Consider the following 13,421-nt stretch of genomic DNA (forward strand, 5'->3'; position numbering starts at 1 on the left):
TCCCTTAGTAATTTTCAGACATTACGAGGACTGTTTGATGGCTTGATGCTAGATCTGCCTCTCTTCTTTGTGCTAGGTTGTGCTTTATTGTTAAGAGAGGCTTAAAGTCTACTCCTTGTAATGTTTATTTATTATTTGGGTAGCTGTTGTTATGTATATTCTTGATCTTTCTCACAGTCTATCATTTGCTAGACTGCTTTAAGTCAGGTTTTTCCTGACTTAGTGGGTGAAATTTCTTTATCTCTAATCACAATCTAGACACAATGGCCTACGGACAATAGTTTTTTTGCCTTCGAGCATGTATGAGCTTCTCTTGTATTTGTATTGACCTTTGGTCAAGTGTAATCCCCTGTGGGGCTTATATTCAGTAATGAAGTCCTCTGTTTCAAAAAAATAAAAATAAAAAAATTATATTATGTTTTTGAAACCACCAAAAATGGAAAACCATTGACAATGCCTACCATTCAACCTACCATTTAAAGGAATGGTTTCTTCATGGGCCCATAGGATGATGGAAACCCACCACCGATCATCGCCTCTCTCTTCCCTATCCTCCTTTATACTCAAATCAATCATCTTTGAAGAGATACCAAACCCAATTTGATTTGCTGATTTATCTCCTATTCAATATAATTAGAGAAAGCAAATTAACAACTAAATGAAATATATTATTTATATATATATTTTAAAGGCGTCTCTTATCTTATATTTTTTATTGGATAAAGTTTTATTTCAAATTAGATTGATAGAATTTTCTCTAACTTACTCTAAGTCATTTCATAATCTTAAATGCAACAAAATGTATATATGGTGACATCATTTACACCATTAAATACAACAAAATAAAATCTTAAACATTAAAGAAATTGTCTTTATTTCAAAACTGGAAGATAATTAATTTGAAAGGATCCTATTCCTTCATATTATGGATCCCACAATGTCCAAATAATTGAAGGGTTAAATATCTTTTTGTCCTTGTAGTTTAATGATTTGATTTTTGCCCCGTATGGTTTATTTTGTATCATAAATGGTACCTCGCTTGTAGTTAAAAACGGAGATGGTACCTTCGTCCAATTTCTGTTTAAAAATTGACGGAAATTCATGTAAGCACCGTTAAGAAATTGACACTTTCCTATGCCCCATTAAAAATTAAAAAACTAAAAATAAAAAATAAAAAGGAAGTTTTTGAAAAAAGGAAAAAAAGAAGAAAAGAAAGTAGAGTGACTCAATCACCTCATGGCCGGTTTGGGGGTGGTTAATTATTATTATTATTATTTTTTTTTTTATGTGTTTATAATTTTTATAGTTTTTAAATTTTCAATTAGGCATAAAGACGTGTCTGTTTTTTAAGGCTAGTAATGTGGACTTTTGTCAATTACTAAACGAAAGTTGAATAAATGTATTATTTTTATTTTTAATCATAAGCAAAGTCTCATTTACGATACAAAATAAATTACACGAATAAAAAATAATAAAGACGTTAAACAACGTATGTAACCCATAATCCAAAGATAATTGGCTTGACGTGGTTGACCTCGATAAATGCTGGCTCATGCAGCAAGTCTCCTCCATGATGGCCACAAGTTCTTCTCCCCCAACGTTCAGTGTCTCACAGGTCGAGACCCATATGGCTCTACGGTCAGACGGTCTACCCTTAGAAAAATAAAATAAAAAAAATATTTATTGCATTTAATATATAATAGAAATAGAGGTAGCAGGAAGAGTGGTAATTGGTGGCGGCTGACAGAGAAAGATGAGTGCATATCTGCAACAGAAGAAAACACAAATATTTTGTTATTGCTGCCCCAACTGCATGCCACATTGCCACATCCAAGTGGCCGATCCAAATTAATTTGACTTTTGAACATTGCGTTTTATGCGTGCCATGTCGGCTGCTTCATCATTCTCGATCTAGTAATCCTTATTTTTTAATTAGATATTAAATCAAAAAACCATTTTGAGTAAGCCAAACACGACGGGACACATTTTGAGGGGATGTCTAGCGGCAAAGGCTATGTAGAGCACGTGTAATAGTAAGATTAAAAAAATGTTGTGCTGTACATTGAAAGTTTGTGTGTATTGTTGAAAAGCTTCAACGGCATGTGAACATGGACGATATGGAGTTAGTAGGGATAGTGGCAAGAAATCTGTGGCTAAGACACAATACAATTATGGTTCATGGGAAACTAGTTAGTCCTTACTCTACAGTGGTCAGTAATGCATTATGCATATGGCACATTGGTGTCTTTTCACAATGTAAATTCTTGCAAATATCCTCTCAAATTGGCAGGAAATTTGGAGCTTTGTTGGCATGCCCCTCCCCCCAGATGATTTTGTCAAGGTCAATAAAAAAAACTTGGCATCACATTGGGTTTAATATTGCATGTGATAGATTGACAATTCTTCTTCTTCTTTTTTCTTTTTTATTTTTTATTTTTTATTTTTTGGGTATAGAAGATACATAAGTTTATCTCTCTGTGGAACCATGATTAAGTTTGACAAAAAGCAAATCCTTGTGTATTTATTTTTGCTTTTTATTTTTTTTTTTTTAAAAAAAAAAAATTAAGTCATTCGTTCATAATTTCATTACGTAACTCCGTTGGTTAAACTTTTTTGTTTATGTATTTTATTGTTTATATTCTTAAAATAAGAATATTAACGAACAATTCTCAAAAAAAAGAAAAAGAAAAAGAAGTGCATGTACTCTAAAAGGTATTAACAAACCGAGCATTTACTCTAAACTCTAAAGACATATATCAGTCTAGATTGTCCTTTTTTTTTTACTTTTGTTGCAAACAATTCCTACAAAATAAAAGTTGAATAAACAAAAAAATGTCTTATTCCCATATAAACATAACTAAATAGCCTTTAATTTTTCATGCAAGGTTGTAAAATAAAATAAAATAAAATCTCAATTGCATTAATACTCATGGGTTGGTGACGGAGAGTCACCGCCAAAACATTTTAAACTTCCGAGTAACGCTAAATGTAAAAGTATTCATGTTTCTTATGTGACTTTTAAGTTGGATCAAAAATTTAATAATAATTTCTCATAAATTTAATAGTTATTTTAAAAGGATACAAAACAGACGTTTAACATTACTCTAAAGTTCCACCCTAAAAAATTTCTCAAAATTTTATTCAACAAATTAGAAAAAGAAAACTGTATTTTGAATGAGTCAATCCTGGAAATATCAAATCTATTTCAGTCCATTGAAATGATTGAATAGGTCAAATTCATATATGGAGACAATGGGTTCACTTTGGAAGTGACCCTGGAAGAAGGAAAGGCACAGGAGAGGAGACATAATTGCTCCTTTAATGGCTTCAATGGCTTCTTCAAGCAAGTCTCACCCATGAAATGGGTTTTCTCTGACTGACATAACCTTTCAACCAATGGGACGAGTTATGTGGCACGCAGAGGTTTGTGGGTCCCAATTAATTGACCAATGGCGGTGAGGCGGTGACCATTTATTAGTCAACAAAAGCAACTTGAGTGGCTCCGTGGATAGGTTGGTCTGGCTGAAGGTTTTCTAGAATAAAGCTGATTTTGACCCAGCCATTTTCCTGGACTAACATACAAGTCGGCCACTGTTGTTTCATCAAAGAAAACCACTCCCTTCAACTCTCATTTCAAATCAAAAAATCAAAACAAAGACAAAATTGGAAAGCAACAAATGCAGCTAGATTTTTATCAGGGTGTTTTTTGTCATTGAAAAGTTAATCATTTGATAGCAGCCCACTTAATTGAATTTCAATATAAGAAATGTTCCAGGTTTTACAATTTTCTTATGATATTTATCTTCTATACGAAATTGTCACGTCAATCACAATTAAATTTAATTATTTGATAATTTATGTGAAATAATCTATCCGTTTGTAAGAAGAGAATTGTTAAAAATTACATTTTTCTTTTACAATTATCACACAATTCTGATACGAGAGTCTTAATAATTCTTGTAGTTTATTAGTTGAGCCTGTCGCATCAGTATTGTGCGATAAAAATGTGTAGTTTCTAACATTACTCTCGTATAAAACTTTTAGTAAAAATTAAGATTATGTTTGTTAAAAATTTTGTTCTATGTATTTTGTTTTCTGTTCTAAAAAAAAAATAAAAAAATTAACAAACAAAAACACAAAACCCTTGTAAAAATACAAACGTTTTGCACATTTATGTCAAATACAAACAAAAAATATCCCCTTAATATATATTAACATAGAGAGCTATAGCACTCTTTAGACTATTCTTCAACAAATAAGTATGGTTAAGCACTCGATTAAGTCAATAATTAATGACAAGCACTCGATAGGCTCACTTAGCTTGACCCGAGAAGGCGGGTCACTGTCCACGTCGGTAAAGGATGAAGCAACAGTCAAAGAAACCCATGATGCCACCCTGTTTGAGGGCTTATTTTATTATTTTTTGTTGGCCGAAATTAATGATCAAAATATTTTATTTATTTGTGGTTGCGTGTGAACGGTTGAAAGAAACAAATTGGAGGATAAGAAACACACAGAAGGCAGAGGAATAATGCGTGTTGTTTACGCGGCATGGCGGCAGAGAAAGTCTCACTCAGAATCTAATTTTTCTATGTTTGTCCTGTAATGGCAAGCATTTAGGGTATCTTTATTAATGTGTCTTGGGCTGATTTTTTTTTTTTTTTTTTTTTTTTTTTTTTTTTTTTATATGATATAAAGGTAAAATATATATATATATATATATATATATATATATATATATATATATATATATATATATATATATTTTATTATTATTATATGTAATTTTAATTGTTTATTAAGAAAAGAAAAGAAAAAAGATAAAGTTGTTAACAAAAATGTCCATGGCTGTCGACGTTTTTGGTTTTCACCTTTTTCTATTTGATTATGATTCAAAATTTGGTAGGAGTATAAGAAGATAAGATTAATGGGGATAAAAAGAAGCATATTTTATGAAGTGATTGACAAGTTTTACATGGTGTTATATATTTCTTTCGCATGGTGCAGACTGCGAAAGTAAAATAGGGTTTTCAACTACTTTTTTGGGGTCCAATGATCGACCACGTTCCTTGCCAACTTGTGTGAAAGGCTCTGTCTATGCACAAAATAGTCTTCCTCTCTCTCTCTGATGCAACAGAATATATATTATTCTCAAATACGCAAGCAGCAACCCAACTTTTTTTACCTTGTTTTCTAGTCCTTTTCCACCTTAATTCATTGTACACTATCTTCCAAGATCTTCTTATATTCAAAATCCAACAAATTAAAAACAGTGAGATTAGGATTGTTGTATTGATTATGCCTTCTTACCAGAACCCAAAATCAAAATCATTCTAACAATTTCCCTTCAATTTGATAATCAATTATCAAAGTGGAGGAGTTTTTGTTACTGTAGAGATAAGTTTCTTTAATGTAATTTTTTTATTGTTAATGCCACGAATCTGTGCAACAGAAAAAAGTTTGATGGCTCAAATCCTTCTAGCTAAATATCCTTCCAGCCTTCAAAGGCAACACCATCGACTTTCTCAAGCAGTGAGATCATCGAACTCTAAAAACACTTCGTAAAGATCAAATACAAAGTCAAGCTTTTGAGTATTATATAAGGTTATTTTTGCCATAAATAAAAATTAATTAAAGGCGTATCACATCAACAAAGTAAGATACAACTATAGTTTATACAATTTCTTGATCCTTCTCCCTATCAAAAGAAAGATATGAAAAAGCAAAAATTAATATGCTATCAAAAAAAATAATTGATTAAAGCGGTTCATTTAACTAAATTATGATATGATCATCACAAAAAGTCAGGCCGATCTTCTTTGAAAGGAGAGATATGTTAAACTAAAGTAATGGTAGGATCTTCCAAGATGAGGTGATCGACGGTGTGAATCATGGAGGCTGAAGTCACATGCTGATCCATGGATGTTAATTTATGGAGAATTGGGTTTATATATATATATATATATAAACTGTAAAAGCATGTTTCGATGTAAATCTACGAGAATCCTATTCAGAGATTCCGATAGATATTTGATTTCGTCACGAGTGTGTAATCCCTACTCCTATTCAGTGTGTGTGACATGGTTGTTGCATATGCGCCGGCGCCGTGTATGACGTGGCGTAATAACCTTCGGTCATAGAATGAGTCATCTCCAACTGAAAAGCCCGATGTAGTGGGAAGGTGGGGGAACATGTCATGCACATAAAGTAATGTAAAAAATTCGTTGAAGATGAACACAAATTAAGTTTCTATTTTAATAACAAATTAAGCTACACAGGGCGATTAACACATGCTTAAGGGCAGGTGAGAAAGAGATTAGATTTCTAGCAATTTGTTGTCTAAATTATTAGTAATAATAGTGAGAGATTTTATATGAGATTTTGGGTTATCCAACTATCTATATATATACAAATATGTGAGTTTTATATAAATTCTTTTGTGATCAAGGCATAAATTGTTGAAAATTTTAACCAAATTAAGTGACTATGTGAGCAAGGTCTATCGTTTCATGATTACCCAATCCAAATGTAGAAATCTTCGTCAAGAAATATATTGATTGGTTCATCCACGATATGTGGAAGGAAATTAAGGAATGGATGGATGCCCCTTGAGGGGATTAGCTTTAATATTATATATATATAGTTTATTACAATGCCTAGATAAGATTCAAAAAGTAAGTTATATATATATATCAAAAGGGAAAAGGAGTTTATCCGCGTGAAAACGATAGGCATCGTGAGCAATGCCTAAGAGATAAACCATGATAGATAGATGGACTTGTTTGATGACCAATTTCATGACCCATTATTATAAAATAAGTTGTGTACATGAAGATGATGATTAAAGAGAGTAATTAGGATCCACTAGAAGTGCACCAAACAGCATTTTAAGCTTTGATGATATTTCATAACCCATTATTATATGAATTGAATTGTCCACACATTTTTTATTTATTTATTTTTTATTTTTTAAAGTAGACCCGCCTTAGCTTCATTATAAAATCAGCAATTTAAGCATAATGTTCTTCATGACAAAAACTATTAAAACAAATAGAGAATTCCTCAAGGAAAAACTCAATCCTTACTAAAAAAGAGAGCTTAATTCTTTCGTAAGACTATGGGCAATTTCATTGGCAATACGCATGATATGAGCAACCTTCCACTGACAAAGACCATTTAATACCTCACAAGCCTCTTCAATAATATGACCGTATTTACTCAAATTACCTCATTCCTTTTGCAGGGCCTGTACTACTTGGAGAGCATCTTCTTCCAGCTCCACCGGTTGATACTCCAACTCCCTACAAAATAAAACTGCTCGCCAAGCTGCATTGGCTTCTACAATAACTGGTTCAGTAATATAATCTTTCGGAGCTAACAAAATAGCCAAGACTTCACTCTCATAATCTCGAATCATCACTCTAATACCCATCTTCTGGTTGTCTTTGTCCACAGCCGTATCCTAATTGTCCTTTACAAAGCCTTCTAATGAGCCTTGCCACCTCAAATTTGTGATAGGGATAGCTTCTGGTTTCTTTATAAACTGATTCTTTTATAAATGATTCAAAAGAGTTCTAATTACAACTTTAATTAATCCATTTAGAGTTAATAGCACATCCGTAACTATGATCGTTATATGCTTAGAAGAGACGTCCAACCTCTTATTGGACTCTTTAGTGGGATAAATAAAAAGTGATATAAAGGGATAATATAGATTAATCTTAATGATCAACTAATCTCACGAATTAAGCAAAATGGGGGCGGTAAGAAAAAATTTTCTTGAAGCGTGATACATGATCTAATATTTACTATTTATTTCCTTTTGCATGGGACTAGACAATATATTAACCATTTTAAGTGGTTCAAACTCAAGAGTTGAATTTTGATATTATATTAAAATATAATTGTCCTAAACATTGAAGTTAATAAGAAATAATAAATTTAATTACTTAAATTTAATCCATTACAACTCTTATGTGTAAAAGTTTATCAACCTTACTCACTCTCAAAAGACGTCTTGAGAGAGGAGGGGTATCTGTGATTTATAAAATACACAGATTATGCATTTCTTGGCAATATGGAACACTTTAATACGTCCTCTCACGTATAAAAATTTTTAACCAAACACGTGTTTAACATTGGGAGAAAAATGTCTATCATTATTTAAAGAACCTACTTTGATATCATGTACAAATTTATGGGTCTTACTCACTCTTAAAAGATATCTTGAAAGACGAATAGTGTCTACGACTTATATCTCGACGATGTGAAAGGCTTCAACATTATGGATATTCATTGTTTGATTTTTTCTATAGATTTTAACGTATGTGACCACTACGTGACAAATTTTTAAAAGGGGGTCGAAAAGGAGAAAATCAATAAAATCATTTTGTTTTCTTTCATGAAATGAAAATGACAATCATTATTCTACGAGAAAGAGAGTGATAGATTTATAATTAAGAAAACTGAATAATTTATCATTTTACTTTTTTGGCAACTTGAAAAAATGATAATAAAACATCGCACGTGATGTTCTAGTATTGGCAGCAGAACAAAAAGTTATTAGATATTTTATATTTTTTTCGTAAGAAATCATAGATAATATTGAAAATGTTTAATTTCTCAACCACAGTTTATCAATTAAGAGAAAAAAAGTCAATGGCCCAGGAAAAAAAGAACAAGTCTAATGATAATTAGACATGAACTTATGCCATTATTAGCAAAAATATGACTTGAATCTCAAGACACAGATAGCATTTGTGGTTAGAGAAGTTGGTAATTACAAGTTATTCATGTACATAAACTTGTCAACATTTACCAATAAAAAATGAAAGCATTCTCCAGCAACTTAAAATTGTCTTTTCACCTGAATACTTAATCAAAGCTGATTGATCGAAGATACTATTTTGGATTAGGATTGGACTGTACTAAAATTTGGATAATAGTCTAAGCGAGAGGCTGCGTGCAAGACTCACTTGTCTAGAACAGGTAGACCTTACAACTCTCTCTTTTAAGATTGTTTGAATACGTTACTTACCATATTTGTGGTAGCAAACGAAAATATTCTCCCACCAATTAAAATACTATTTGATATTATTATAAATATGATTATTGTATAATTTTGTAATTATTGTATTTTCTTTGTTATGTAATTACGGTATTTTTCTTATTCTCTTGTCTCATTCAATTATAAAATAAGTAATTTCATTATACAAGAAATTAGATCAGAAATACAAATTTATTTCATAATTATTTTTTGCTATAAATAATACACCAACAAAAATTATAAACTAACGAAACAAAAAGAGTGAGCGAGAGATTCGACTCTCTAAAATTTTGCTATTCAAATTGCTTGTAATTCAAACACTAAATGTGAATTTTTTTTTTTTTTTTTTATAAAACTTATCTACCTAAATAAATTGTATAAATTTTTTTTCATATTTACGGCATAGAAATGCCAGCCAACCGGGCATCAAAATTAATGAACAGGTGTATCCCATTAGGAAGGCAAAAAATAGTGATAAGGAGGAAGCCAAGCTAAGCAGGTTTTGACGTGACGTGGTTATGTGTCCTCGCAAGCAGCAAAGAGATGAAATGTGATCATGATAGGAGCAACCCCCCATCAACGAGACACATCAACATGGTGAAAAATAGGAGCAGCAGCCGAATAGGCTCCATTAAGCACCATAAATCCCACGTCCATTCCATCACATTATTGGTCTTTTCATGACACCCCACCATTATACATTTTTATAAATTAATTAATGTTAGGGATTATATATATATTTTTTTAAATTGTTATGATTTTTAAAATTATTATTAAATTAAAATTGAATAGTGATTTATTTCAAATTTAAATAATAATAATTTTTTTTTTTTTAAAAAAAAAAAATTGTTCATATCCTTTACTTTTTATATGATAGCAAATATATTTCCGTATGAATAACGTACGTATACCGTTCTGAAAACTACTTTCAAAAAAATCAAAAATTAAATAAAACCGAAATGATTTAGATGGCAGCCCTAAGTAGGACCCAGCTTGGTAACGAGCCAAAACAACAGACCCACCGTCTCCAGCTCTCGGTTTTGATCAACTTGCACGTGGGCCCCTCCAAAGACCGAGGACTTGTCCGTACAAGGTCACACGTGGAATATCATACCCTTCCTATTTTCTTCGCTCTAGAATGAAAATTGAAAAAAAAAAAAGAAAAAAAAGAAAATGGAAGGCCGTGACAAGTGTCACCAGTTGCCATTGATCCAACAAAAGAAAAAACAAAAACCACCGGGCCCACAAACAAAAATCACCGCTTGATTTTTACGAGTTTTGGGCCCCACTCGCAAATGGCTGTTGCACTTGCACATGATGTTTGTGCATGGAAAAATCAGCCATCCTATCCTAAATAACAACTTGATCTAATCCCACAGGTTTTATTCTACTATTAATTGACCTTTCTATAACTATTTCGCACTTGGGGGTACTGTTAATTAGTGTTTAGATTAGTCTTTATACCCTGTTTTAAAGGGAATTCATTGTGCACAATGAATGAACGGTGGGGGGAAACAAACAAAACAAAGAGAAACCCACTTGGACTTGGGGGAGGGGGGAGAAATGTCAATGTCGGTTGGGGGCTTGGAAAAAATGGAACGTTGTTTTTCCTTTTATGCCTTTATTTAGTTGATGGGTTGTATTTATTTTTTATAGATGCTAAGGCGAACGTAGCCAATAAGACAAAACAAAAGCTAGAGAGGACGAATGAAATGAAGGCAGGTAAGGCTTATGGGGGAGAATTTGTTGTTGGATGAGGAGCTTTGTCTTGAATGCCTATCCATTCATCACCTCCCTCTTATTATTAAAATTGAGCCCCACAACCCATCCTATCGGAAGCCCCCTTCTCTTCTCTTCTCTTCTCTTCTCTTCACTTCTATCTCTGTCTTTGTCCTCATGCTTATCTGGATTTCAATTGGTCCGGCCCCTAAATCCAAAGGCAACAACAAATAATAGAGCAGATTTTGACGAAGTATCAGTATCAGATAAGATGCATATTTATGATTAAAATTAAAGAAAGAATTTGGCTAAAAGAGGAAGTAAAAGAGAGGGAGAGAGAAGCCATGTTGGGGAGTCAGCAGGAGCAGCAAGGCTCAGGGGGGGGGGGGATGAACTCAACTAAAACGCGGTCTACAATCATGTGAACCCCATCAACTTGCTAGAGTGGGACCCGCCTCACATACACAGCCCACGCCCCACAACCCACACATACCCATTTCTCCATGAATCTTCCTGGCTCCTTACCATTTCTCTTTGGGTTGACCCACCACGCCCACATCCCCATATCTCCCCCCTCCAACACGCTCTAACTAAATAAAAATACAAAATAAAATAAAATAAAATAAAATAAAATAAAAAGTGGGGTTCTATATATATTCAAGTATTCAACCCTCAAACGACCCACACTCATACCACTCCTTTCTCTCCTGACCTCCCTCCTTTCCTTTTGTGTATTCATAATCATTTGTCAAATACACCTCCTCAGAACAAACATGGATGGAAGCTGCATAGATGAAAGCACAACGAGTACTGACTCTATATCCATTTCGCCGACGGCAACCCTTTCGCCTTTACCGGCTACCAAGTCCCCTGAGAGTCTATGCCGGGTGGGGAGCGTCATCACCAGCATAATCTTAGACTCTGAAAGCGGAATCGAAGCCGAGTCCCGTGGGAAGCTCCCGTCCTCCAAGTACAAGGGAGTTGTTCCCCAGCCCAACGGCCGATGGGGTGCCCAGATTTACGAGAAGCACCAGCGGGTCTGGTTGGGCACTTTCAACGAGGAAGACGAAGCCGCCAGGGCCTATGACATCGCGGCGCAGCGCTTCCGTGGCCGCGACGCCGTGACGAACTTCAAACCCTTGGCGACGACCGAAGAGGACGACATCGAGACGGCGTTCTTGAACGCTCATTCCAAGGCTGAGATCGTCGACATGCTCAGGAAGCACACGTACAATGATGAGCTGGAGCAAAGCAAGCGTAACCGCGGCTTGGACAGCAATGGCAAAAGGTCTAAAGCTGACGGCTTCGTCGCTGCCGCGTTCGGCTCCGGTGGGTTTCTGAAAGCGCGTGAGCAGCTTTTCGAGAAAGCTGTGACCCCGAGCGATGTCGGCAAGCTGAACCGGCTTGTGATACCGAAGCAACATGCCGAAAAGCACTTTCCTTTGCAGAGCGCAAGCACTTCCAAAGGGGTGCTTTTGAATTTCGAGGATGTTGGAGGCAAAGTGTGGAGGTTTAGGTACTCTTATTGGAATAGTAGCCAGAGTTATGTGCTGACAAAGGGTTGGAGCCGGTTCGTGAAGGAGAAGAACTTGAAGGCCGGTGACATTGTTAGTTTTCAGCGATCGACCGGGCCGGATAAACAGCTTTACATCGATTGGAAGACGAGGACCGAGTCCGCTGTCGTCGGGTTATCAAACCCGGTTTTCCCGGTTCAGCAGGTTCAGATTGTTAGACTTTTTGGGGTCAACATTCTGCAAATCCCTGGCGGTGGGGTCGTGGAGAGTATTGGTGGCTGCAACGGGAAGAGAATGAGGGAGATGGAGCTGTTGTCGTTAGAGTGCAGCAAGAAACCAAGAATGGTTGGAGCTTTGTAAATTGTAGCATTTTTGTTTTTTCATCGTTTTCTCTGTTTTTGTTGTTTTTTGGCCTTTTGTGAATGGTGCGAGGAAGGAGGGGCATGGGAGGTGGAGACGGGAAAGGAAGGTGGTGGTGTAGCTGCAGCCTGCAAGTTGCGAAAGGTTGAAGAATTGTATATTACGAAACAAAAGCCTGAAGAAAGCTGAAATTAGGTGCGACAAATTTTACAAATGAAAAAAAGAAAAAAAAAAAAAGATAACTGTTTTAAGTTGTCTTGTTCATGGTTTTATTTCTTTATTTTTTTTAATATTGGTATAGTTTTGCACTGTCTAGTTGTGCCTTGTTGTTGCTTTCCCAAAGTATCTCAATGTTGACAAACAAGGCCTCGCGAGGGAAGAGAGAGTGCAATAGGCGTGGAAGAAGAACCTTCGCCCAATTGCCCTCAAAAAGAGGATGGATGGCTAACAGTAAAAAAGAAAAAGAAAGAAAGAAATAAGTGGGTGGAAGTCGTTCACTGATTTGTCTAATGAGAAAGAGGCACTTTGGCTTTGGTGACAGGTTCCTTCAACTTTGGCCTACCTTAAACCAAGTGCAGTACTGTTTTTGCATAATAACCACTGTGCATTAGGTAGAGGAGATTGTTGGCAACAGGGATGCCGCGGATCTTGAAATCATTTTGAATAGATCTTGTCTCAATAAGATTGGCCAAACGAGGCTGCCAGCCATGAGGCAAGACATGAGATAGGGATATTTTCATCATGTTATGGAAAGGGGCCGTCAGATATTTTCATTTTGCGTT

At 34.8% G+C, this 13,421-nt stretch overlaps 1 protein-coding gene across 1 annotated transcript; it reads left to right on the forward strand.

The window, feature by feature from the left end:
- The first annotated feature begins 11,433 nt into the window (after positions 1 to 11,433).
- On the forward strand, positions 11,434 to 13,421 carry LOC133865726 (AP2/ERF and B3 domain-containing transcription factor RAV1). Its single transcript, XM_062302173.1, has one exon. The coding sequence runs from the start codon at positions 11,539 to 11,541 to the stop codon at positions 12,637 to 12,639; it is 1,101 nt and encodes a 366-aa protein (XP_062158157.1). The 5' UTR covers positions 11,434 to 11,538; the 3' UTR covers positions 12,640 to 13,421.

This window comes from Alnus glutinosa, chromosome 4 (assembly GCF_958979055.1).
Source record: "Alnus glutinosa chromosome 4, dhAlnGlut1.1, whole genome shotgun sequence".
NCBI classification, from domain to species: domain Eukaryota; kingdom Viridiplantae; phylum Streptophyta; class Magnoliopsida; order Fagales; family Betulaceae; genus Alnus; species Alnus glutinosa.

What these genes read in the sequence shown, in the direction of transcription:
- LOC133865726 (XM_062302173.1), top strand. Translation starts at nt 11,539, where the DNA reads ATGGATGGAAGCTGCATAGATGAAAGCACAACGAGTACTGACTCTATA.